The sequence below is a fragment of the Chenopodium album genome, chromosome 9, assembly GCF_948465745.1.
Source record: "Chenopodium album chromosome 9, dcCheAlbu1.1, whole genome shotgun sequence".
In the NCBI taxonomy this organism is placed as follows: domain Eukaryota; kingdom Viridiplantae; phylum Streptophyta; class Magnoliopsida; order Caryophyllales; family Amaranthaceae; genus Chenopodium; species Chenopodium album.
The window spans coordinates 1,405,808-1,433,670 of NC_137842.1; the positions used below are offsets into that span (position 1 = coordinate 1,405,808).

General features: G+C 33.4%; 2 protein-coding genes across 3 annotated transcripts; both read right to left on the reverse strand.

Annotated features, from left to right (window-relative positions):
- Positions 1 to 966: 966 nt before the first annotated feature.
- On the reverse strand, positions 967 to 4,944 carry LOC145558195 (uncharacterized). Its single transcript, XM_081619348.1, has 9 exons — positions 4,494 to 4,944; positions 4,087 to 4,276; positions 3,638 to 3,774; positions 3,245 to 3,357; positions 2,492 to 2,717; positions 2,141 to 2,299; positions 1,866 to 1,945; positions 1,692 to 1,741; positions 967 to 1,292 (listed from the first exon to the last, which is right to left on the reverse strand). Exons 1-9 carry the CDS (start codon positions 4,890 to 4,892, stop codon positions 1,156 to 1,158), a joined length of 1,491 nt encoding a protein of 496 aa, XP_081475474.1. The 5' UTR covers positions 4,893 to 4,944; the 3' UTR covers positions 967 to 1,155.
- Positions 4,945 to 8,721: 3,777 nt separating this feature from the next.
- On the reverse strand, positions 8,722 to 27,189 carry LOC145558192 (uncharacterized). Of its 2 annotated transcripts, XM_081619345.1 has the most exons (25): positions 27,036 to 27,189; positions 26,206 to 26,799; positions 25,995 to 26,119; positions 25,806 to 25,900; positions 25,481 to 25,705; positions 23,502 to 23,589; positions 22,468 to 22,519; positions 21,715 to 21,780; positions 19,752 to 19,882; positions 17,797 to 17,867; positions 17,475 to 17,669; positions 16,798 to 16,836; positions 15,826 to 15,933; positions 14,939 to 15,028; positions 14,499 to 14,574; positions 13,786 to 13,882; positions 13,619 to 13,688; positions 13,364 to 13,540; positions 13,156 to 13,278; positions 11,813 to 11,896; positions 11,322 to 11,506; positions 10,848 to 10,986; positions 10,703 to 10,762; positions 10,214 to 10,285; positions 8,722 to 9,186 (listed from the first exon to the last, which is right to left on the reverse strand). In XM_081619345.1, the coding sequence occupies exons 2-25, from the start codon at positions 26,769 to 26,771 to the stop codon at positions 9,079 to 9,081; spliced, it is 3,042 nt and encodes a 1,013-aa protein (XP_081475471.1). In that variant the 5' UTR covers positions 26,772 to 26,799; positions 27,036 to 27,189; the 3' UTR covers positions 8,722 to 9,078. The 2 variants fall into 2 exon arrangements, with proteins under 2 accessions (XP_081475471.1, XP_081475472.1); XM_081619346.1 differs by lacking the exon at positions 21,715 to 21,780.
- Positions 27,190 to 27,863: the final 674 nt, after the last annotated feature.

Here is a 27,863-nt window from a genome sequence, read left to right on the forward strand (position 1 = left end):
ACCTGCATAGTCAGCATAAATTAACTAACCTGGGGGATTATCCGGGGATAACCACTCCGGTGCTAAAGTCAGTAATTTGATGATAAGAATAAGAGAAAGGATAAGAGAGTGTGTAAGAGAGAGAGAAATATATATATAGAGAGAGAAAAAATAGTATCTAAATAGTGAATCATGCTTGGGTATTTATAGGAAGATAACCAAGCTGGTGCCACCTATTGGCATAGTCGGGAAATTGACTTTATAGGCAGTAAGTGCTTACGTGGCCAAAAGCGACTCTCCACGTGGCAATGACCAAAGTTGTTAAGGGGAGTAGGCCGATATGCATGATTAATAATAGATAATTAAGCAACTTAAACGCATTTTACGGGATAAATCCTGTCGGTGTTGACACTATCTCGTACACGTAATAATTAGGAGATGAAGTACGCAGTGGAATCTGGTCCACTCCAAATACCTCACTCGGTAGAATTTGAAGTTTAGACCTTTAAGAACTAAGGTATTAAGGTAATTAAGACTCTTAACAAATGAATTAACACTTTCTTAATCAAAATTCAAGCCTATATTTTTTTTTAGTTAATGAGAAGGGTCTTACTAATCTACTATGCCATAACCTTTCATAGGTTCACCCTCCCAAGGTTAGCGGGCTAGGGTCTTTGGGATTTAAGGGGGGAGGGTAAGGGTATTCCACCCCAAATAGCTTTCTAGTGGAGTTTGATGCCACTGAGATATAAATTGTCCCACTAGACCAATCCTAGTACAAGCCTACTTTTTTTTTCATACGGTTAAATGAATTTTTATCATACTTCAACTCTCACGAATTTTTTGATCCAATATTTACAAGTCTACTTGGGTACCCAAAATTCTCAATGGTTACGAATGTAATAAGATTCTATATGAATTATTTGAATTTGTGTTTTTTTTTTTTTTTTTTTTTTTTTTTTTTTTTGTTATCAATAAGTCAAAACATAAAAGAACGAAAGAAGTGTTATTTTGTTTTGGAAGGGGGAAATCGTTCGGAAGTTTATTTCATACGGAGTATAAATTTATTATACACTGCTTACATACAAGTATACAATATATAATTTTATAATTTATATAAGTATTATAATTTTGTAAAATACAAAATAGATTAGCTGCACAATGAAAATAGCAAAATCATTTCAAATATTGTTTGAGATCTTCATAATATATCTTGAACCACCCATCGATAATCTCAACTTCTCTATTCCTTTGATGAACTAACCATTCTGGATCATCTTCTTTTGCAGCAAGCATGTCTTGGCAATGGGTTCCTACAAATATTTAAGGTAACTAAAGTAAAATTTTAGGCCAATAAATAAAAAATTAAAAAAAGGGGTAAAATTTTAGGTAAGATTTCGCTTCCTTTAGCTAATGTCAAATAATACGTGTAACACTAACTATTAATATACTACCTCCGTTAACTTTTATTTGCAACTTTGGGGTATTATTTGTGAGATATAAAATATTCCAAAGTTGCAAATAAAAGTTAACGGAGGTAGTATTTAACTATGGAGTACTTTTTTACCTAATAGTAAGGTGTATGCATAGTATGTGCGAAAAAAAAAAAAAAAAAAAAAAAAAAAAAAAAAAAAAAAAATGAACAACTTTAAAACCCGATGATGTAGAAGAGTAATAGATAGCACTTAGATGACATGATATTGCACACTAACCATTTGTGGTATAAATGGCAATTATGCTCTCTGATAAGTTTTCTAGAACCCTGCCAACATGCACAAATTTAAGTTAAAAACAAGGTTAATTAAATGATTAATATATGTTTAAGGATATAGTTAAAAGAAAAAAAAAAAAAACATTTTCTAGTCTAAGGGAATAACGAGGATTACCCAGCACTACTATATGGGTCTCTTAGTCCATTGGAGAAAATAACGTTACTGCCAAATCTACTCAAAATTATCTTCATATCCTGTATGTAGTGGATAATATTATGTAAGAAAATTGCCTTGTATTCATTTACAATACTTAACACAATTAAATTTTTGGATCACATAATTATTCAAACAATAATAATAATAATTTTAATTTTTAGTAAAAATGAGAGCGGAGAATAAATAAGTCGGCTTCATCAAAGGAAAAAAAGACAAAAAATTTCCATACTCACATGCCCTCCATAATAAGTTGTGATCCAATGTGGTCGTGGTACAACATTGTACTCTTGTTTGCATTCCTTGATAAATTTGAGCATGTTAAAAGTTTCATATGGAAACATAGAATCCTTATTTGTGCCATATGATATAGGCATCACCATTTCACTGCAACTCTGAAATTTCAAGGAAAGATATTAAATTATGATATAGGGTCACATCACATGTTAATGATGTTATAAGGTCAATTAACAAGTTGTGCCAATATGGGTTGCGGGTCGATAATTTTGTTATTTTATAGGGACATACTACTTTCCATTGGATCTCATTGTGCTTTTCCAACAAAGGTGTAAATTAGTGTAATTTACCTGCCAATCCCATCCTATATTGTCCACGACATTAATGTCTAGACAATCCATGTAATTGCCCGAGTATACATTGACTGCTGCGTAAATTTGAGCAAGTATATCTTTTTTGCTTCCACTGTCTATTGCTTCACAAATGCTGCTCACACTAGGGATATCATATTGAGCTGCTTGCGCATAAACGTTGATTGCCAAAAAGTCCTTAAGCTCACTTGTATTTTTCAATTGGCTACACAACAAAGCACAAAATAATAAAAAAAAATATATAATTAAATATGAAGAGTTAACACTTAACAATATTAGACAATCATGCGTTGATGACAAAAATGATATGAATTAAACCAAATTAATAGTTTATTGGTGCTATTGTAACACCACATCATCGGGTGTCAAACATTCTTTTGCCATGTAATAAAATTGAGTTAGCAAATTTCAATTCATGACTGACTGAAAATTAAAAAGTAAAAAAAAAAAAAAAAAAAACGTACTAGAGGCTTACTCAATAAGTAATTAAGATGGTGACATTGTTAAAAATGATATGAATTAATGTCTACCTTAAATTAATTCGTTTGATTGATGAGCTCACAAGATTTTTTGTACTCCGTAAATTTTTAATTAAAAAGAATAAATTATCGCATCAAATATTTAAAAAATTTGTACTTTAGTTGTTTGATTGACACGAATAGATTTATAACTTTAAGTGATAAACTTATGCATGTCCAAGTAAATAAATTAAAAGGAATTATTATTACTTACACACAAGTTTTAAACTTGTTGCTCAAAATAGAAAGACCATTCCGCTTTGCCCCAATTCTATCAATCTCAGCCCATGAGTTTTTGATGGTTTCGTAACAACTTTTACTTGTTTCCTACAAAACCAATACAGCATAATGCAACTCACAAATCAATATCAACATGGGATACTTTAGCCGAAGCCATGAAGCTAGTGTGAAAGTTTACATCTCACAATCAAGAGATTGCGGGATCAAACCCCACTAGAGGCACTTTGGGGTGTGAATTTTCTTACCCTTCCCTACACTCTAAAAGTATCTAGCCCACTAACTCGAGCCAAGAGTGTCTATAAGAGATTCCAGCCTGGGAGGGCCCTTCTCCCCTACAGACCAAAAAATGATACCATGTTATATTTACCTTAAAATCCTTGGTGACGACAGAGTAATATCCATGATTTGGTGGAATAATTTTGTCAAAGTATAACACAGGGGCCGATGAGGCTAGGGCACCCAAGACAACATGGGGATACTTTAGCCGGAGCCATGAAGCTAGCACTGTATGTAACATAAAAAATAATATGAGCCAGGGTAATTATGTACACAATATAGTGCCATCAAAGTATATATATATATACATAAAAGAAAATGTGGATAGCTCAAATGTTTAGACCTTTCCTCCCGGCTTTACGAGATCTATCCTGGTATTAATTCTCACCCCCTTTCTTGTGGCTTTCCAAACAACAAAAAAATCTTCATACTTATGCAAGTTATTAAATTATTATTTGATTCGTCTTAGTATGTACTTTTTATATAGAAACATTAACGATAGAAAAATGTATATATTGAGACTGCGCGATTATGACTTACTTCCACCGTAAGATCCACCAGCAGCAATGACAGGAGAATAGTGTGCATTATGCTTCTGTTTAAGGTACAAAATCAACTCTGCGAAATCAGCTAAAGCTTGTGCAGAGTTGAAATATCCACGAATATTTGCAATTTTTGTGACTTCTTCCGTTGACATACCAAAAGGAATCGACTCTCCATAAAATCGATGCTATATAAAGAAAACAAATACTTTCATTAGTAACAATAATATGCTATTAGATAGGTTTTTATATAAAGTTTCAATCATAATATAATATTTTTAATAAATTTCATTAATATTTAATCATGTAATAAAAATAAGGTCAAATTAGTATATCGGCATATGTGTAAAATTTGACTATAACATTATTTATTCTGGGACAGAAGGCATGTCAAATAAAATTTACCTCAATACAAACCAATAGAGCCTTAAAACGTTGAGCGTAATCATTGATAATGAGCTCACTAGGCGTATCATCATCTAGTGGTTCTTCATCTCCAAGATAGACTAATATAGGTGACTTAGATTTGGCACCTCCCCAATACTTATAACTAATGATATACTTTTGATTGAATGTTGCATAACTTTGTGGTTGATAATTGAAGTGATCAAGTGTTTGTGGGTAATGTAAAATGTTAACATCATTATCAAGAGAAGATGTTATGTTTTTTACGACGCCATGATTATTATGTTTTATTCTTGATTTGCTAATAACTTTCATTCTTGCCATGACAAGAGAAGAAGTTGAGAAGATCAAAACAAGTAATAATGGAAGAGATTGGAGCAATTTTGTGAAAGAATTCATTGCAATTTGTAATTAAGCTTAGTGTTTGTTACTTGGTTCGTACACTACACCATGAGTTAATGGGACTTATGAACATATACTTATATAGTACAAGTGTTTACACATTGGAATTAATTGGAAAATTGTCTCAATTTTTAAAAGGTATTCTAGTAGAATGATTAGTCAAAGATCGATCATTTTCAATTGTATCATGAAAGTATTTTACATTTTTGTTGAATTACGTCTTTTTATCATGAGAAGTTTGATTGAGTGACAACTAAATTATGATGAAGCTGATCGAATTGGCCGTCTAATTGTACGATCGACTTATTATTCCATTGTGTGAAATAACGACTATAATGTATCCCCAATTATATTTTGAATAAATAGATTTATTTTGATTAAATCGGTTTCATCCACTAGAAGACGTTTGTATTATAATTCATACATCCACAACATAAAGGGCCTAATCATATTTACTAAACTGAGCTAAATTAAACTGAACTGAATTGAAATGAATATTTTATGAAAAAACGAAATTAGAAGCTTAACTGAACTAATTGGAGATGGACTGAACTGAAATAAATTGCGTTAAAATTAAGTTGAAGTGAACAGGCCCGAAGTGATCTTCATTCATTGTGCCTCATTCCACACATCTACATCGAAAAATTAGTAGTGGAGTAGAAGTTTCAACCTTGGATCCATGAAAATGATTTTCCTCAAGCTCTTCATTTTCTTTGTTTTATTAGATCAGGTATACAACAATTTTTTCATATGTGGAAAGTTACATCTTCGATAAGATTTTTTTTTTTTAATTTTTTTTTTTAATTCCGTGCTTCTGTATTTTCTCTCCTTCATCGATCCCCTCCCTTGTATTTCCATTTTCCGCTACTCTTTTTCTCCATATCAATCAATTACATTATACTAAAGGCGAAACATAGAGAACACTTGGCAAAATATTGTAAAATGTTTTCCCTCCAAAACCACCTACTAAAAAAAACTTATTGTAATTAAATTATGACTTTTAGTTTGTATAAAATCTAAAATAAATGTCCTTAAATATCAAATTGCCCATTATAACTATTGTATGTTTAATTAATTTCTTTCACAATATTTCATACTTTTTACTACTAAGTCTATTTATAATATTTATATCCATTATTTTTGGTAAAATTTATTGTCATTAAAATTATTTAACAACGTGCATTGCACGGGATTTAATCTAGTGTTTTTCTATAACCAAACAAAGGGAAACTCTTTTCACAATCATGTTTTCCATCAAAAACTATTATCTTTTAAAAATGATTTTCCATGAATTTTATTTTCTATGGAAATAAACGGAACCTTAAATCACGATTTTGATAGCTTCACGATTTTGATAGCTCAAATAAGTTAAAATATGTCCATTTCCCGGTCAACTACCGTACTACTATAAGGGTCATCCTTGTAGTCTTAGGACTTTTCCTCATTCTAGATGTTAATTCGTGGCTGGCAATTGATACATACTGTATGGATTAGTTTTGCTTCCCTTCTTGAAAATCTTGGATATTGCTTCCCTTCTTGAAAATCTTGGATATTGGTTGAACATATAACTACAGCTGTCAAAAGCTGACTCGATCCGAACCCGATTATTAACCGGCCCATCTAAACTCGAAAAAATGGTGATCCAAATCCGATCTGAAACCAGCCCTAGACCCGAATTACCGATTATTAACAAAATACTTCATCCGTTTCTTTTTAGTTGACACGTTTCTTTAGTCACGTTTGTCAATGCACTTATTCAATAATTAATATCTTTAATTAGCGATAAACAAAAATTATGAAAAGTTGATATTTTAAAAGTATATAACTTGACAAATCTAACAAGATCCCATATGAGTATATTTTTCATTACGTATAAAGCACAAAAAACGGTCAAAGGGAGGTGTGTGAATAGTGCTAAAGGCGAAACGTGTCAACTAAATAGAAACGGAGGTAGTATATTATAGTCACAGGAAATAATTAGTTTGATAAAAATGATAATTATCTATTTATAGTTAGTTGAACCCGAATATGACCCGACTTGGAAATGACCCTACTTGATTGTAACCCGCAAATTATTGACTTGAACCAAACCCGACTTGAACCCGAGAATGACCTGACTTGGAAATGACCCGACTTGACTATAACCCGCAAATTATTGACTTGAACCGAACCCGACTCAAACCCAAAAATGACCCGACCTGATTCTAACCCGCAAACTATTGACTTGAACCAAACGCGACTCGAACCCGAGAATTACCCTAACCCGTTTTAACCCGTGAAACCCGAATTATTCCCGACCCGAATGTAGCCCGACTTGTTATTAATCCGACCCAAACCCGATAAAATGTATGACCCGACTCAAGCAAGACCTCACCCGACCCGCATATGTTATGACATTAACCCGAATTGACCCGATCCGAGTTGACCCAACCTACTCTTATCCGATCCAAACCCGACCAGTTTACCCGAATTGACAGCTCTACATATAACCAATAAAAATTAGAAAATATTTTGGAATAATATGTCCTTTTGTAAAAATATCTCTCAATTTTTTTAAAAATATTTTGTTAAGTTAAATTTAGATAATAACTAGATGAAGCTCGTGCGATGCACGGTTTGTTAGTATTTTCTTACAAAATATTTTTCATATATGTGATTATAATTGTTACTATATTAGTTTTAAAATATTAGATATAATTTCTAATCTCAAAATTAATATTTTGTATTTAATTAATTTAAACTTAAAAATTTCATTCGTCAATTTTGCTTACGTGGCGTTTGAATTATTTAATTGTAAATGAAATCAATAATCTCTTATTTTATTGGCTACAACTTAAATTTATAATCCTACATGACGCACTAAGAAATCCTAAGTGGCTCTCTAAAAACTCGAGAAAAAACTCCCCTTTATGAAGCCCGTGCGATGCACGATTTGTTAGTATATTTTTTAAAAATAATTTTTAAAAAATTGTTATTATATTATTTTAAAAATATTAGATAAAATTCCTAATCTCAAAAAATAATATTTTGTATTTAATTAATTTAAACTTTAAAATCTCATTCGTCAGTTTTGCTTACATGGCATTTGAATTATTAAATTGTAAAAGAAATTAATAATCTTTTTAAAAAGTTGTTATTATATTATTTTAAAATATTAGATAAAATTCCTAATCTCAAAAGATAATATTTTGTATTTAATTAATTTTAACTTTAAAATCTCATTCGTCAATTTTGCTTACATGGCATTTGAATTATTAAATTGTAAAAGAAATTAATAATCTATTATTTAATTGGCTACAACTTAAATTTATAATTCTACATGGCGCGTTAAGAAAAATACATCCTACGTGGCTCTCTAAAAACTCGGGGAAAAACTCTCCTTTATATATATATATTAAATTGATAAAGTTTGTTGTAAAAAAAAGTCAGGAAAAATTAGTTCGGAAACAGGGCAAGCGATTTCAAGATACAAAATTGTCATCTACAATTAACTCATTAACATCTTAGTGAACAATTGAACTCAACTCAAAACATCAAAAATATGAAATGACAAAATATGCGTAATGACTGAGATTGTGGTCAAAACTTCCTAGCTACCACCAAATATACACTTAAAATGAGATTATATAGAAGAACAGCCAAGTTTATTACATCAATTCTAAGATATACACCCTTCAGGGAATTATACTCGTCGCTGCAGTTGGATCAATCATAATAATGCACACGAGTAAATATTTCACGGACCTTTCCCCCTCAATTTTGATTCCAAAGAGCATCCCCCCAATTCTCTTTTTCACTCTTTCTCCAGTTTTACGACAAGTCTGGAGAAAAAAATTATCTCCCATTCTCTCAATATAGGTGTTAAAAAAAAGCTGTTAGTTTTTTTAAAATTAACAAAATAAAGACCTACTGCTAAATTAAATGATGTATGGCAAACTATATGGCCGTGATATATTGCATACAACAGCATTCTATTTCTATAGGAGAAGAGAAGTAGAGAACTGCTCTGGCTTTTTATTTAAGGAACACAGCCCTGCCTTCTTGCGCACCCCATTTTCTTTCACCGTTCTTTCTTTTACTTTTTCGTCCATAAGATTCATGCAATTTACTCATTGTTCTCATCATCATGGTGCCGATCACTCCAATTTTAGAAGGATTAACTATTGGGAAATCACTTACTGCTTTAGAAACCAAATGGTGACTTTTTCCGGCTTCCACCTTCTCCGTACTGATCATTCCACTTTCGCAATTCATTCATGCTAGCTGCATCATAGGCAACTGAAGGTCCTACCTGCAATGTACAAAATGATCAAGCAATGACAAACTTTTTCAGAAAATTTCAACTCGACTAATAACAAGCAAGTGAAAAATATGACCTCTAGATGAAATAAGTAATTTAGTATGTAACGGATTAGTGAGTTAGGTAAACACAATTCTTTCCTATTCCCCAAAGGGTGATAGTTTTTGGATAGTAGGGGAATTAGCATAGGTAAACAGTTTCCTCTCCGCCATACACAAATCTCAGAGCCTTTATATAATACTATTTCATACTAGTAACAAGCCATCGTGTGTTCATGTGCAAGAAATATATAGAGATTATTTCAATGCTTTAGATATAAAGGATTGCTTTTTTCTTTTATAGCTGAGGTGAATAACTCCCTTTCTCCACCTCTGACTATAAACAGAAAGCAAGAGAAACTGGATGGATAGATGAATGAAAACAAGGACATATTCTCTAAAAATGACAAAAGGCTGGTAATAGGGACACCACTCGAATTAAAGCCTCCTCAAGGATTTCTAACTAGTTTATATGGAACACATAGGTTGTTTTTAAAAGTTTTGAGGATAAAAATTTCTATTAAAAAAAAATTATCTAATAAGGGGGTATATTGAGAATGAAAATTCCTATAAAAATCCAATCTCTGACTTAGCACAACTTTAGAAAATTTTCAGGTCGTGAATATAATTTCTCCACTGGCCCGTATGATACATCCTTTCACTACACACTTCGAGATAAACATGTTCTGGATTGCGTTAACTGTGATAGGGATTTGCTTGTGTCCCATGGTCTAGTGTAGATAAGTCAAGTGGTGGATCACAATTACTCACCCTTTGTACCAGAATATACTGCATTCTTTACAATACTACTCACAACTCCAAAATAATCAACACTATAAGCTTGAAATAAAAAAATCAATTTTATAATTCAATTATTATCAACAACGTATTTCAATGCAACAATAATTGTCATGGAGTTCAAGAGAAACAAAAGTTATTCGTGTCCAGTGACTAATGCAAAAAGTAGTTAAACAAATTACCTTGGATTTTGATTGAATAAAATCTTCCAAACTAAGTGGACGTAATATTGAAGATGTAACGTTCTTCTCAACCTGTCAGGAAAAGCAAATGAACGTATTACAGACGGGTAAATGACCATGCTACTAGTACACATAACCTTTACATAATAAGGCACATAACCCATCCTTTCACATATTTTAATGACAACTCCACAACCCCAAAAAGGAATTCTTCAGAATTGCCAGTAAACTAAATTTTACAGTAAGAACAATCACATGAAAAACATGCACGAGAGCAAGAAGAAAACACAAAAAAAAATTAATACTTTTTGTTTGCCATTGAACTAGCTCTTGGCTCACATGCTATCACATGAAACTATGAAAGTACAAAAACTCGACTCCTGAAAACCTCAATCCCATGTAAAGTCAGGGATACAGATCAGGCTAAATTACTGCTTCAGCATGATTGAATATAAGTTGTTTGCTGAGAGATGTACATTAGACATGTACCTTGTTTTCTTGTTCCAAGAGTTCTTGGACAGGTCTATATGCTGCAGCAATGCAGAGGTTCTGCAGAACAAAGTAGATTTATGTTAGAAGCTCACAGCATGTAGGATAATGCCAAAGAAAATGAGATCAGGGAAAATCAGAATACCTTCAAATCACTCCCGGAATATCCTTCTGTCACATTTGCAAGCTTATCAAATTGGAAATTTGGCTCAATGTTCTCTTGAGCAAGAAATATTTTCAAAATCTTCATTCTATTTTCTACATCTGGAAGGTCCACATATATCCTGCATGACAAAAAGATATATCATGACTCTAAAGCAACTGCTTTCAGTTAAGCACATATAATTGCTCTTTCAAGAGCTTCCAAAATTCAAACAACCAACCAATTAAAGGGGCTAAGAAAAAGTATAGAGAAATATCCAATAGACATTGACGAATACCAAAAGCAGGAACCAGAGCAAACCAGGAAAATATAAAATTACAGTGCCTCAGGTTTTACAGCATGAAATGATCTTGTAGACTCAAACCAGTAGATTTTTGAAAGAAATTAAATTAAGAGAGGTAACTTAGTTGGCACTGGGCAGAGAAGCAGCCAGGCAATGAGGAAAAATAGTCTTACCTTCTCGGCAAACGACGAATGACAGCATCATCAAGGTCAAATGGGCGATTGGTTGCACCAAGGATGAGAATTCTTTGACTATCCTTTGTCCTCAACCCATCCCAAGCAGCCATAAATTCATTACGCATTCTTCTAGTTGCTTCATGTTCAAAGGACCCACCACGAGCACCAAGCAAACTGTCCACCTACATGAATAGAAAAGGCCTCTTCTTTACTACACGGAGCTCAGACCACACTGTCAACCGCAAGCAGCATGCAACACTCCCATTCAAATAGCTACTTTTCATGGGGAACAAGCTTACTTAAACATGTCTATTCTTAGTGTTAAGAATACCAGAAAAAAGATGCATCTAAAATGGCAACATATGATTATTAAATTACATTGTAATCAAGTCAGATGCTAGTTTCTGAAGATAAAAGAATATTTTTTTTCGATTAAATAGCAGCCATACTTCAGCACTCAATACAAGCATTCTAATAACGTATATTACCTCATCAACAAATATTATGACTGGTGCCAGCTTACTAGCAAAGGAAAAAAGAGCCTTAGTAAGCTTTTCAGCATCTCCAAACCACTGCCATAAATAAATTGAAATGATTAGAAAAATATTGAAAATAAAATCATAAAGAAAATAAAATATCCAGTTTGGATACAAGGCTGACAAGATCAAGTGAGGTCAAGATTTACAGCCTCATCAGCCACCCATAACAAGCAAAGACACCATGCATTCAAGAAATCAGAACTTTTCAGAGGACATGACAGTAAAAAAAGGAAAAATATAGTTTGCTATAAAAAGCGTATAGTTCTACTAGTACCTTTTTCGATTTCAGCACGAAGCTCATACATTAGTACACAACATCATTATGTCCATATCAAGTACATTTCGAAACAAGAGCTATAAAGACAGTTATTTGACCAAACAATTCCAAACTCAGGTGGAAAGATTACAACTACAACGCTCATGATCACTGTAGATGTTATAAGTCTGACATTGACCAGAAAAAAAGATATTCTTTATTTTTCTCCATTAGAAACTAACAAATAAAACACCATATTTGGTGACCTATGACTAACAAGAATATTAAACAAACAAAGATGATACAGCAGTGTTAGCCAGACAAAAAGGCAGCTTTTGAAGAACAATTTTCTAATAATGGGTGAGATATCTCTGTGTTTTAATTTGTGTCGATTCTGAGGAAATCTAGACTCTAGTCGTATTCTACATTACTCTTTTCATAATTGTCTTATATCTATTCGAAAAAACAATAACATTGGCAGAAGGGGGGGATTGAGGCTGCCAGCAAATGAAAAATTGACAGGCCCTGTTCTCTTCACTTGAATTTTGTGAATTAAAGCTATTTATTTTTTATTTTTTTGGTGTTTCGAGAGCCACAAGGGCGGGGGTGAGAATCGATCCCAAGTTCTCTTGAAACCGGGAAGTAAGCTTTAACCACTTGAGCTGTCCTTCACTCTCGTGAATTAAAACTATTTTATAAACAAGTAAATCATTTAACTGAATTTTTTTTTTCTAAACTTAAATTATTTTTTACTAAAAACTTGTTTTTATTGATTTGTGAATTTAACTTATTTTTGCAAAACATAACACATTGTTACTAAACTTAAATTACTCTTCTAAAGATTATTAGAATAAGGTGAAGAGAACAAGGCCTCAGTCTACAAACACAAGAAGCATGATACTTTAGAATATTGGAAACAAAACATATAAACAAGACTACAAATTGCTTGCAGATGAAGTAAGAGAACAAGAAAATGACGCAGGAAAAAGTCTATAAATAAAGATTACAAAAGTCAGCACAGATGTGCTGTTCATACCTTTGATGTTAAAGTTGAACCCGTAACGCTAATGAAATTTGCCCCTGCTTCAGTTGCAAGTGCTTTGGCAAGAAGAGTTTTACCAGTTCCCGGAGGTCCAAACAGCAAAATTCCCTTGCAAGGCTGTTACGAGCCTCAGACTATTAATAGATGCATGTAATATTTTAACCAAAATTAAACTCAATGAGTATTTGATGCAAAGTAATACCCGCAGCAAATTTCCACGAGAGAAAAGTTCTGGCCGTCTCATAGGAAGAATAACCAATTCATTCAGTGCCTTCTTCACATCTTCAAGAGCACCAATATCATCAAATTGAACACCTACTTCACCAGGGGGAACTACTGCTGTAATAAAGTTACTCTCATACTCATCCTTCGCAAGATTCTGCCAGATCAGAAAAATTTAAACAAATGAAGCTATAACAGAGAGAATCATCAAATCGCATGTTAACCAAATGCATACCTTTAGATTTTGTGAAGGCTTTTTTGTAATAGACTCCTGCTCCTTTAACCTTGAAATTGCAACCTCCAAGCTATACGCAAAACACCAAACAGAGATTGCAAAAACAAAATCAGACATGTGCAACATAAGTCTGTCAAATTAACATGAAGAAATAATACACTACATACCTTTCACGAGGCAAAGTGAGTCTTTCTCCCTTGACGGAAGGAATAAGGCAAGCTGCTAAGTAATGATTTTTGGCCCAGCCAACAACCTTCTCGGCCTCTGTGGATAGAGTTAGAGGAAGCAGTAGGTCAAAAAAGGCACGGGAGAAGGAAAAACTTGATAAAGCACCAGAGCAGAAATAATTTTGTGGAAACACATTCCTGGTCCAGGCGCAAATATATAACAGAAAATGGAGAAGACTGCCAAATAGGTATCTTTTCTTACATCAGTAACATGGTGACCGTCACAGAACTATAGGTGGTTGAGTTGAATTTGTTTAAGTATACTGTATGCAGCGTTTGTTGGGGAATTAAAAACTACAAAAATGAGAGTGCACTAATAGGAATTTTTTTTTTTTTTTTGATGTGAGGTGAGAGAAATAATAATTAAGTATCAGAGAGGTAAGAGTTGGGGACCGTGAGATGAGAAGAATATAATAAAACAGTATGGATTATCTCCATTACGGGAAGTGTTGCATTAAAAATAGAGGGAGTATTACAACAAGCCCCTGTGTAAACTCACATAGCCCCTCCACAGAATAGATTTAATTAAGTAATCATAATTTTTATTGTCAACGATATAAGTGAAACTTCACCAATTATGTTTTAAATAGATTGAAGCTCAGGTAAATAGTATGCAGAGACCAGCACTATTATACCCACAACGGGGTACTTACTTTTTTTTGTCAATACCACACCGTCAGTACCAACCTGCAGTAACTCCAAACAAGAAAGCTCGTGTTCTTCAAGAACCTGCATTACGTCATAACTTCATAAGAGTGAATCCATAGAAATCATTTGTTGACAACAAAGCTCCAAGGCCAAAAATAACTATAAGTATGAATAGAAGTTGCAGATACTCAAATAAAGAAACTTCCTTGTCTCCAAATACAATGACTGGGAATTTCTTTCTCCCCATCCCAGACATTACCTTTAGCCCAATGCCTAGTTTTATATTGGAAAGGTAGTAACATAAAATCAAATTGAAAGCCAACAAAAAACAACAAGACCAGAGTGAATCCCATGCCAAGCAGAATATAAAGGTCAACATATACTCAGCCTTACACCTGAGTAGCTGAATATATCCCTGTATTAATATGACAAAGGTATGCAATACCTTATGTAGTTCATTCAGATTGCTGCGTGAAATTACTATTCTTCTGTCTTCTTCAAGTTGTTTATTAAAAGTCCGAAGTAGCTCTTCCTCCTGATAGCAGCATGAAGAGAGAAGACAATCAAAAGAATAGATAACATATTCAAGACCTTTAAATATAAAAGCAGTAAGGACCTTAGGTATGAGAATAAAATAGACTTTCACAGATAAAAATCTGTTACACCAAAATATATATTACAAGGGGCAACGAAATTTCGGCAAGCTGATATGACATGATTCCACTGTATGGAATCAAATCAAGGCCCTTCATTTACAAGGTCGTTACTTAAGAATTTCAACATGCAAATTTGCGAATAATGCCAGTAGCATGTACTTTTCACATCACACCATGAAATCTGGTATAGACCATAATGTGCTGTTACCGCAAACCATTATAAAACCATGGTACAAGTTAACATTATTAAAATTCACATACATGAGATCTTAAACTCATTTTTTTTTGTTCCAATAATACATAGCAGCTTTGATATAGACTTAAAAATACTTTTCATAATTTAACAGATTTTAATTCTTAAATCACAATCATCAAAGAATAGAACAAAGATTTACGTACTCATGAGTGACCGCATTCTTAACCAAAAAAAAGGTGTACCAAAGAAAGCTAAGAGAAAGCTCAAGTGGACTAAGATGCACACGAATGGTGTCCAACAAAACAAGTTGATAAAAGAAAAGACATTCAGTAGATACATTTATTGAAAGCCATCATTTTAGATCTATTATAACGATGAATTGCATATGATTAAAAGAAAATTTTGAAAGGGATATTGATTAAAAAGGAAGCCACAGCAGTTAAATTCCAAAATGCATAGTATTAGCAGTTACTTGGTTACCTTTGGTGGATGTATACACATGACATTTGTAAAAAGCTTATATATATCATTGTCATCAGATCTCTTTGTAGCTTTAAGTCCCTCTGTCAGTCTTCTTAAAGGAAGTGGCTGGCAAATTGAGAAGAAATGGGAATGGAGTTAGATGCAAAATAATAAGTAATGACAGAAGACAGAAGTTAATTTTGAGTTACATCATTAATAAGGAAAACTAACATCATTCCAGAAACACAAAGACGTTCAGTTAAAAACTCATTATATCTTAATACACAAAATCAACTAAAAATTTAATTAATAATTACAGATATAAATGGTAGAATTAATGAATTGGCAATCTTTTTGTATTCTTTGGAATAATCAAATAAATTCACAGAAGAAAAAAACTTCAACCAGATGAAATATAAGTTACAAAGGACCACTTTAAGCAACTCAAAAGCTATCAACTCCTCCATAATTTCTTCCCTCAAATCTTACTAATATTATCAGAAAAGGATTTAAAGTTATGAGTTTCAATATATCACCATAACATGTTTATACGAATCACCAACACAGGAAAAACTCCTCTCATTGAAATCAAAAGTTGCACATAAAAAATAAAAATCAAGATATGCATGCTAACAGCCAATCTGATGGAACCCTTTTTCTTCGCCCACAAACAATCAAGCAACTCAAACAATTGATGTATGTAAGACATGCAGTATATAAACCATCATATCACCATTCACCAAGGTTCTAAACAAAACAGTCACAAATTCACAATGACACACAGTTGGAAGTAAAATAAAATAAATAAATAAATAAATAAAAATAATAATAATAAATAAATAAAAACAGGTAAAAAAAAGATAATGTCAGAATAAGAACAGAAAGAAAGACGAGAAAGAAAGACGGAGAAGTTAGATACTTTGAAAACAAAATTAGTCAATATTATGATGCTAAATTGCTAATTGTTAAGAAAAGATTGTGAGGCATTACCAGCTTTGCAAGGCGGCCGAAATTCGGGAGTAGCATTGTCTGCAAAACGACAATTTAAAATAAATTTTAGCAATAATCAGTTGCTTGCATGCATCATACATATGTAATTTTTTTTTTTTTTTGGGGGGGGGGGGGGGGGGAGAATAAAAATAAAATTATCAAAGATGTTAATTATTCTAATTGGACTTTCAGCACAATCTTCAGACAAAACCATAGCAAGAAAATCTATAACTTCAAAAATTCTCAAAAGATTTGCTTTTCATTAGCACATACTCCTTCCTTTCTCCATTAGTCTTCCTACTTTCCATTTAGGCATGTTCCCTCTTTAACCAATTCTTTAAGCAACTAACTCTTTCCTACCCAATAAAGGGACCCACTTTGCATTAGATATTTAAAACCCTGCTTTCCTAGGTATCTGTTGTTACACTAAAAGTTCAGTGGCAAATCTTCAAACAGGCTAGCTGAATCCTCACCAGTAAGACCAAAGCTTTAAATAATATCAAGTTCAAAATTGAATATGACGTAATATTTCTAGACAAACTAGTTGTAACTGAAGCTATTAGTTGATTTGGTTCTCAGTGTCATAATAATCCGCCGTTAAGGATTAGAGACCAATAAACTGTGGAGATCTCATGGATGGACAAATCAGAACATAAACTAGCATATTTGAAACTTACAAATTTCTCTTTCTCCTTGGAACCAGTTTCAACTTTGTTTTGCCCACAAATCAGGACCAACGGCCCTGATAATCGGTCAAACATCTCTCCAACCTTGCTAACAAACACAGTTCGATTGGACTTGGGAGCTGCACGTGACAACCACAGCGAAGAATCGGGAAAATAGACAATGAGAGGTTGCTGTGACTGTAAAACCTGAAAAGACATGGGCATAGTCAGGCTAAAGGAACGTTAAATTAAGAATTCAGAAGAAACATCAGAATTCCCCATATGCAAATTTTATTTTATACAGGTAGTCCCTAGTCTTGGATCCATAACATACTTCACACAAAGATTCCATAGCAATATAACAGTCTTCGGCCTGAGCATCAAGATCACGCTCAATATCCTTCACTGCAAATAATACAAGGAAACAATTAATTCAAGAACAACATACAATATCTTATAAACACATAGAAAGGAACTCTGAAAACCTATCGTTCCCTCATTCTTCTGCAATTGCAACATAACGGGGAGGCAAATAGTTTAAGGCAGAAAAATAAAAAGGACGTGATGAGGAGAGGGATAGAGAAAAACAACATGCAAATAGCATAATGTTCCAACTATAATCATAACGAAACTTCCTAAAATGGAAAGTGTGGTAAAAAGAGTGGAGGTAATAATTGTTTGCATGCGACAAAGATAGTTAAAAGGAGATTGGGGGGGGGGGGGGGGGGGGGGGGGGGGGGTGGGGTGTGAGCGTTATGCATTTCATACAAACTAATCAAAACTTAAACAAAACCCAAAGTTAAACCACTGGTAAAGCACCAAAAAAATGTCAAACAGAAAAACAGCAAAATACATAACATGCATACATCAACTGTCTAAGAAATAACCAGTAGAGATCTGATGAAAGCATTAAGCTAATAAACTGTGAAAATACGGGAGGAACTCAACAAGATTTGAAATATTTACATCATGCCCCAATTAGTCAATTACAGCATTTTATAGATAGATAAAAAATCACCAACAAGATGCAGGAGAAAAAAAACAACATTCAAAACAATAGCTATCTAAATTCTATAGATCAGCAGTACAAGTGATGAGAAAGGGAGAAAACAACTCATGGATCAATAATCAATGTGAAAAGATGACAAGAAAATTGTTCTGACTACCCAAAACCCTAATAAACCCAACCCAGAACCCACTCCTGGCCGTACATAATGTAACATATGAGACTTTCATCCTATCAAATTTATCTGATGTATAGAGCAACACCTCTCTCTTTTTCACCGTTTTACATAGTTTTCTTACTATACCCCTGTGAAATTCATCTACATCTCCAATGAAATTTTTTTACTATACCCTGATCAGATAAGGTGAAAATTATTTCTGTAAAATTTCAAACACTGTGTACTATACTTCATTTGTTTCGGATTTTACATGTAAATTAAATTGATAAAATTAGAAAAAAGTAAACTTAACAACAACCAGGATACCTCCTACAGTATATTTTTAGGCCAATTTTTCACAAAGATGAGCAAGTAGATGCAAATTTTTATCATAAACAAAGACATTCTACAGAGTGAAATTTTGAGTGCCAATTACCGCATCTGAATTCTGATACAAGAATGAACCTAACAAAGATCCCAAGGCCTGAGCCCAAAGAGAGCCTCTGATGTTTCGGTTCGGCAGTATAATGTAAAAGATTTTCGATAGACCAAACCATTCATCCTGCTCAATACTTTGAAAACCTGCGATCTTGACCAAATCAAAGGATCCAACCCCGAGTTGCCCCGCATTGAGCATTATGTCCCATGTTTCACTCAAAAGTCACTTGCTATCATGAGATATAGCAAAAGATTTCCTAAGTCTCCCTAATCTCAGCTCTGTGAATCTAAGAATATACTTAAACTACTCTAATAGCATACAATTATTAGAATTTTTTTCAGAAATTTAAAATATTATCTGCATCACAACACGGCCTAGTGGTCAAGCATTTCCTTTCTCATTACACCATGACCATTCCCATGATAAAAGACCAAAACCGCATCATCAAACCATAGCTACAGTCCAGAGTAAACGAGTACATATACATCTACTACTTTATGCTACAGATTCAAGCAGGCATAAACAAGATGACTGTTTTGCCAAGCTTCATTGTCAATCAATGGATCAATCATTAATGTTCATCATCTAAAAACAGTCAGAAATGACAATAATTGTCTGTTCAACCAATGAAAAATAGGATAAACAATATCACTCAAATAATGAAGCTTGATTAGTATAAGGAATTACCAGGAATCCAATAAATTGGAGGTTTTACATCTTGCTCTGCGTTACCATCTTTTTCCCCCCTGTCCAAAATGACAGCTACACGGTCTTTTTCAACTTCGTATACCTCACCACGCTGTCCAGTTGGTATCTCTCTGCAAATGTGCCCAACTCAGATATAATAAAATCCACGAAATACTCCTAAAAAACAATAATAACCTTCACCCACCCCCGCCTCCACACACACACACACAGAGAATGAATAAAAAGAGAATTTAAGATAAACCATATATGTGGGAGAGGGATTTTATTTTTTAAAAAAATAGTCAATCAAGCTCTAAGATTGCAAGAAATCATCTCGCTCTACATATGCACTAAATAAAGACCTGAAAATGCAGAAGCAAAGACTTCTTCATATGCATGAGTTTAAGAGCTTAGATGACTAAAGTGATAAGAGTTAACTACTTTATTTCTTCATGCAGGATATAACTGACTGTTATTCATTCAAGAAAATACACCAAAAACCACAGTCCGACAATGCAAGTCAAGCAAATTGAGAAATGCTAGAAACCGATACACATCAAACCAACAACACATATTTGCCTCAACCCTCTCCTACAAAGAAACTAACTGTTGATATAGATCATTCATTTTCAGCTAAATCACTCACTAAATAGCAAAGAAAGACATCAGACACAATATTCTATTCCCAATAGACCTTCTAACTTAATTATAATAAATCTGCAAAATATATGATAAACCAACCCACCTTATCAAGTCTACATATTCAGCTTCTCCCCAATAAGTAGCCCTTTTACAATGCAAGAAACTTAGGCAATGCAATAGCATAGTACATACTATTGATCAATCTCATTGGCCTAACATCCATAACCTCGACTTGGCATCAAGGTTAAAAAAGTTGAGTAGCTTAAGTTTTTATTGCAAAAGAACCTGATTCTAGTAACTTCTGAAAGCCGTTCAAAGTGTTTCACAATTAGGATCCCAAAAGCCTTGACACTCCAAATGGCATCCCAACTCAAGGGCCTATTCAACTAACCTGTATCAGCACAAGGTTTAACCTGCTTTAACAAGCTCCACATATAGGGCCTGATTGGAGAAGAAAATCTCAACAACAGTAACCTCTTGATCTCTTAAAACAACATATCCTCCAACCTCAAGCTCTTTCTGAAACTCCTCCAAACAATAACCTCAAAATACAACTTTAATTCTTTTTACATTGACTCCTCCCACTAAAAACCCCTTCTAAAACTCCTCCAATTAGTGACCTCACTTATCACATCTTCTTGACTCCTCCAATCCTCTAAGATTTCTTACATTGCATACTCCTATTATCCTACTCTTTTCAACCATCAAATCTTCCAATGAATTCTTAAAACCTGCCTGCTTGTACTCTATTTTCCCCATTTAATCTCTCTCTCAACAAAAGTGGCACAATGGTGATTACAAAGCCAATCTAAAGAATATCTATGGTGAGTCTAAACAGGACTAAATGCAGCACAGCGAAACTAATTAAAAATCCTCTTGACAAAATATTCTACAACCTAAACAATCCACAAATAAATTATATCAGAAGAATATATCTTCTTTTTGTGTCAGGTAGAGAAAACAAAACCCTCTAAATGTAACCCTATAAAAGGAAGACACAATATATATGTTTTGCTTAATAATGTACATTACTAATTTATTGTACATAACTAATCAAGCATAAAACAACTCAAACTACAGTAACAATGCACATTACTAATTTGTTGTACAAGATAATGTAGGTCATATGATATTATCCAAGCAACATTCAAAACAATTTTACGAGACTATCGCAAGTTTAACTAGACTCAAGTGAATTCTTAGAATGCGTAAGAATTGCTAAAGTGACTTTTATTACATTGGATCTGAGGATGTTAACCATGTGTTTGCAGGTATTATTTGGGTTCTTTCTCCAACATATAATGGCAACTTACCAACCCACCTGCTACGAATAATAGTATAAGCATTCATCGGCCCATCGGATGTTGGAATCTTCCCCAATAAGATCCTGTGAGCATTGTATATTGTCAATGATTAAGGGGGGGGACAATGCTATCTCTATAGGAGGAGATAGTGGTAAAGGTTTCTCTAGAAGAAATAAAGAAGAAAGAAGAAAAAAATTCTCTTTCTTATTTTACATCAGAAGTGTCAAGGTATTGTCTACCCACTAACCCATGCATAACAAAAGAGATCCTATAACTACCATGATGAAATTTATAAACAAATTACAAATGAAATAGTGCCTATTATGCATTTAAAATCAGCTTGTATAATTCTTCCTGCTATGCCCTCTCTCTTAAAATGCAAAATATAATAAAATCCCTGAATTAATCTTTAACGAGGAAGTTATCCAATCCCACACAAAAACAAACAATTGAAAGAAAATAGTCTTTGATACTGAGGACTGTGAGGAGTATGAACAAGCATTAGATCATCCCACACATACAAAACAAAGGTTTATAAATCAATAGAACAAGCATGATTTTTCATTAGTCATCAATAACAAAATAAATCTGAGTTTATACACGCATAGATATAATGTAAATCAGAATAGCACGCTAATTTGACAGAAGAGCACAAATGGGAAAGGAATGCTCGAACAATTGCAAATGGTAACTCAATGATCAAGGTATGGTGAAGATACACCAAAGAAAATTCTTTCAAAAACGAAACATAAAAGTGGAAAAGTTATGACCTGCTATCTGATTCAACATGCACAGATCGTCCAATGTACTTGATACGGTCGCCTGTAAGCAGACAGTATAAAATATTAAAATGACATCATATTTACAAATTAATTTCAGAGGAAAAATCAGTATATAAAGGGTAATGAAGTCCCACAGTTATCGATTGAAACTATATTTTTACAACATTCATGCAGAAGCTTAAATCTCCAACAAGCAAACACCAGATCATACTCTGGTGCGAGAATACATAAAAGCCACACAAAAAACTGTTGTCTATAAACAGAAAAAGGCTTCCTCAGAAAAGCCTAAAGAATCAGACCAAAAGGAAACAAAGCACAATACTCTACACCAAAAATCTTTGCATTTCACCCACACTCCGAAAAATTAACATTTCTCTAATCACAAAGCACAAGAAATAACCAAACAAACATATTGCTCGGATATCTCCCACTTTTATTTCTTCCAAACTCCACATATAGACGTATGATGTGATGGTTGACCACTACAAAGAAAACAAAGGGAACAAATCCAGACACAGAATGAAGGGCCAGGAGAATAAGTCAACAGTAATCGGAAATATTCAACCAATAAGTTCCAAAGATATGCAGCAAAAGGAGAGATGACTGCCTTTCTTCACAGCCAAAAGGCAATACATCAAGGGATATACACTTCCTAGGTTGCCAAGTATAAATCGTATAGAGCCACCAAAAACAAGATTTGCAATCCAAGAATGTAAAATATTCAGGGACCTTAGATTTCCAATGTGTAAGCAACTAATGAAAAAGGAAATATTTATGGCTTTCTTATATCCATTAATCTTGAAAAAGTCCGTAATTATATAACAAAATGATCTTGATGATAGCCTCCAGCATCCCAAACTCCGACTAACTTTGACCACATGTACACCAAATAGAGCATCAAGAATTACAGTCTAAACAACCAAAACCATATACATACAGAAAATGACCAAGATACTATATACAAATCACAAATATAAAGAAAAGAAATTAAGAGTTGAAGTAAAGAAAAAATGACAAAATACCTTTCCTCAGAGGTCGTTGTGACTCATCAGCAGTCGGGTTAACTGACTTGGAGGATTCAGATGCACTTTCACATTCTCCAGATACTCGCTACAAAATGAGTGAGAGAAGAAACCGCCAACTTAAGTCATCATAGTTAAAAGCTTGAAGCACACCACTAACTCAGAGGGTAAAAGGAATTATATCAAGTAAAACACATTTTTGTAGGAATTGCCACTGGAGTCAATTGCATTGCCAAGAATATTTTAGAATATGTGCCTACTTGAGTGAGCTACCAGTTTAGAAAACATGCAATTCCTCCATTTCATATTAAACGTGTTACAATTTCACCGGCACATAGTTTAAGGCAATTTATTGACTTAAATAAAATTAGAGGTAAGTGGGGATGTTAGTATTTAAAACGTGTCAAAAAAAATATATAGGGTTAATAGTTTATTGAAAAGTAATGAATGTGAGAGGAAAGAAATAATAAAAAACAGTATTAGTGGGTTTGGGTGGAGACTATGAGAGAAGAACGATATAATATTAAAATGTAGGTTTTTTCAAGAAAAAGAAAGTGCAACACTTATTAAAACACGAAGGGAGTAACACAATTTGTTTAAACACGTTCAACAATGCACACTTTAAATGCAAATATATTTAATTATGTATTAGAAAATTTATAAAATTTTGATATTTGGAAAATAGATCATGAGACGAATCCAACAAGACCCGCCATTGCTATATTTTTCTTAGCACTAAATCACAAAACGAAGTCAAAGTAAGTTATGTGAATAGTGCACAAAGTTAAAATGTGTCAACTAAAAAGAAACGAAGGAAGTATGCACAAGGTTCAACCCCAAAGTTAGGACACTTCACAAGGGTATCAACGAAAGAAACATGAGGTGCCTAGAAAGGTATTAAGAATGAAAGTGACATCCAACTCTAAAAAAGTTAGCATTTAAGTAGGAACGAACTTCCTAAACACGTGAAAAAAAACTTGCTTGGACGTATGAGTAAATTTTTTAGATATGGAGATTAGGCTAAAGTTGATTCATCCAGAACCTCAAATTTCACATAGCTTGGAAGTTAAGACAATAATTGGAAGAATAAAAATAATTTTGAACAGAATATCAGTATTTTATACTTACAAATAACAAAGTTGCTTGAAACAAGTTTCGTCAACAAGTGCGTTATTGAAACTAAAATATATACATAATACATATAATGTTAGTGGTTACCCAAAAAAAAAGTCTTGTACAGAGATTATAGCAAAAGGGTTATACAAATGGTGATGTCGAGCAACTTTTAAATAGTATAATAATAATATGAAACAATAACAATATTATACAAGAAGAAAGTCCACCAAAGAGAGTAAATGAAAATGATCATTGAGAACCATACCAATAAAAGCTCAACATCAATGGAATGCAAGTTCACTGTATATCCAATAAATTCTCCTAGACTTAAGTTTATTGTGAAAAACTTGATCTGTTCTTTCTAGATACATAGCCCCAACATAATGCAAGGAAAATAAATACCTATATCACAATTCCAAAGGCATAAGATACACATCCTGTCATAGGTCAAGTTCAATAACATTAGGCTGCCAAGTCTACATATTATCATCAGAGTTTCCCTGAGTGAGTTGTCCACACAAAGGTTTAAACATTTAATCAAGCATAACATTTTCAAAAGTATGTGGCTAAAAGAGAAAAATTACACATGAGTCATGGGGAGCTTTCAATGACTACACCTTAACTAATTCAGATAACATACAAGATCCCAACTCACCCAACAGATTAGCCAATCCAATTGATTCCCTCTTTTAGATATTGCATACAATTGACATTCTTATTAAAAATAGCAGTCTCCTTACAGAAGGATGTCAGAAATAAGGGCAAAATGAATAGTAGAATGAGGGTAAAAGCACACAAATATATCTGCTACAATGCTTCCTTGCCAAGGAACCAAACAGTTATCAACTTCACATTAAACATACCTTCTCAAACTCGTCAAGATTGAAAGGCACAAGCTTCTTAAGGGCTTCAGCAGATGCTTGCACATCAGCTTCGTCATCCTCGGAAGCATCTGATTTTGCTTCAGCATTGTTGGCCCACTCTTCCTCATTTTCATCCTCGCCTTCTGACCCAGAAGTGCACTCTTCACTGGATACCGCATGTTCATCATCTGAGTCATTTTCTGACACACCATCATCCCCAAAATCCTGCACATTGACACCATCATTAACAACAGAGTCCAGTGTTCACTCTATTTTGAACACTTATATTGCCCACAGCAAATCATAAGTTAGCTTAAAAGCTTACATAAGGAGCAAGAACGCTACTGTCAAGCACCAATAGTGGAACTTTTAAATCACGAGCAAGCGCTCTAACCAATCTTTCTCGATATAGTTCCGTGCCTAGAAATCATGAAAATATATCACATCAACTACAGATACTTTTTCTATGCAATGCAGTTTCTGTCAAAAGGTTATAAACCAGTCAATTAAAAACCTGGAACACTTTGTAGCAATATTCTCCCACTTGAAGACGGTAAACGAGAACCATACTCCGAAGTGAATTTCTTGTTGTTCAAGTGTGATGAAGCACAGTCCACCAAAAGGCTTTTCGTATGTTCACTGACAAAAACATAGCTCTAATGAACATGGTATCAAGATAATATGTGCTAAAATTAATACAAAGTACAACGGTAGAAGATATTTACTGGACATAGTAGGGAAATGTATCCCAGGAAACAGTAATTTTCTCCCACGGGACAATCCTCCGCATGAATTCATTCTTAAACTTTTCCTGCCTGCTAAGAAAGGGGGACTCTTTCTTTTTATTCTCGATCGCTAGCTTCTCATTACTCAGCCATTCCTTCTGATCTTGCTCCCCTAACCGAGCATGCTGATCGAATTGCTGTATAGCCTCCTTTACTTCTGTCCGCGGGACACCATTCTTATCAAAGTCCACCCCATCTTTCACAGATATATGTTCTTCATCTCTAGCATTCCCTCTACCCCCTTCCGAGCTGTAAAATCGTAAATGACCGCCCCGCCAAGGCGAATGTAACCCCCCACTCAAAGGCAAAGAATTTCCTACAACACATATCGCCCGGCTACATTCTAACATATTTTGCCTCACATAATTACTCCGTACATAAGCATCCCCCACAATAGAACCTCGAAAACTCGAGCATTCACCGGAGTACAATCTAATTGAGTGCTTTAATGACTGATATAAATACTCCCACCTCTGATTTCTACATTTAAATCTTCTTGCAAGCATTGCAACTTCTTTAATCTACCACAAATTCCTATAAATTCATCAAAATTAAACATATCCTTCAATTCATCAATGAACATAAAAGCAATAACAGCAAAGATTAAGCATTTCAGGTTAACAATGCATCAAACTTTAAAAAACAATAACAAATTAAATCATTTTAATCAAAATCCAGCTGAAATCTGGTGAAATTCTGCCACAATGCATTGCAAACACTGAAAATGAATAAATCAATTGCATAAACAAAATAGAAAAAGACGCAATTACCTTAAAGAACCGATTTTGTTACTGCAAAAAATGAATCAAATAAAACTAAAATCAATAATTTAGGGTTTTGGGGTAAATTGGAGAAGAATTGAAGATTGAAATTGAAGAGAAATTAGGGCTCGTAGATGATAAAATGGAGTTAGAACTCGAACGTTCTGTTGGCATGCTCCTGAGCACGTGACTAAAGTATTGGGCTTTGAAATTGCACCGGTCACCTCGACCGTAATCCTTAGTGTCGCTGAATCGTACAATTGGGCTGGTTCGCGGATTTTAAGCTAAAAGGTATCAAGGGATTATATTACTTAATCCTCGGTTTTTTTTTTTAAGAGTCTGTTATTTTCAGTTTAATTTAATTTCAATAAGTTCAGTTCATTTCAATTTTTAATATCCTTCTCTTATAAAATATTTAGTTCAGGCAATCAGAACAGGCCCTAAGTGCCTCATCTTAATTGACATATTTATTAAGTGATTTTTGACCAATGGTTTTTGTTAGTTATCAATAAATATAAATTAGTGTAACAAGTTGATATTCCAAAACTATATATTTAAAACAACTCTTACAAATACTCGAAAGATTATATTTAATTAATGTTATGTATAAAGTAAAATCAAAGTGGTATGTGTAGTGAAATAGTTAAATTGAAGCTAATATAAAAGTAAAATTGCAACAAATTATTTCCTCTTAATCCAAATAAGATTCTCATTTCACCCATAACCAACAAAACCCCAGCTATATATTAATTAATTTAACCCCAATATCCTTTTTTTTTTCACTTAATAATTAGCCTAACTGCATTATATTTTTTTATGGATCTTACTTAATATATT

Bases quoted from the DNA above. Each gene is read 5' to 3' on its own strand.
- LOC145558195 (XM_081619348.1), bottom strand. From the start codon at position 4,892: ATGAATTCTTTCACAAAATTGCTCCAATCTCTTCCATTATTACTTGTT. The intron at 4,277-4,493 runs GTAAATTTTATT...TTCTTTATATAG, and splicing joins CTCTATTGGTTTGTATTGAG to CATCGATTTTATGGAGAGTC. The intron at 2,718-3,244 runs GTAAGTAATAAT...TTTGTTGTGTAG, and splicing joins AACAAGTTTAAAACTTGTGT to CCAATTGAAAAATACAAGTG.
- LOC145558192 (XM_081619345.1), bottom strand. From the start codon at position 26,771: ATGCTTGCAAGAAGATTTAAATGTAGAAATCAGAGGTGGGAGTATTTA. The intron at 19,883-21,714 runs GTGGGTTGGTAA...GCACATTTGCAG, and splicing joins TATACTATTATTCGTAGCAG to AGAGATACCAACTGGACAGC. The intron at 10,286-10,702 runs GTACATGTCTAA...TTTTCCTGACAG, and splicing joins TCTTGGAACAAGAAAACAAG to GTTGAGAAGAACGTTACATC.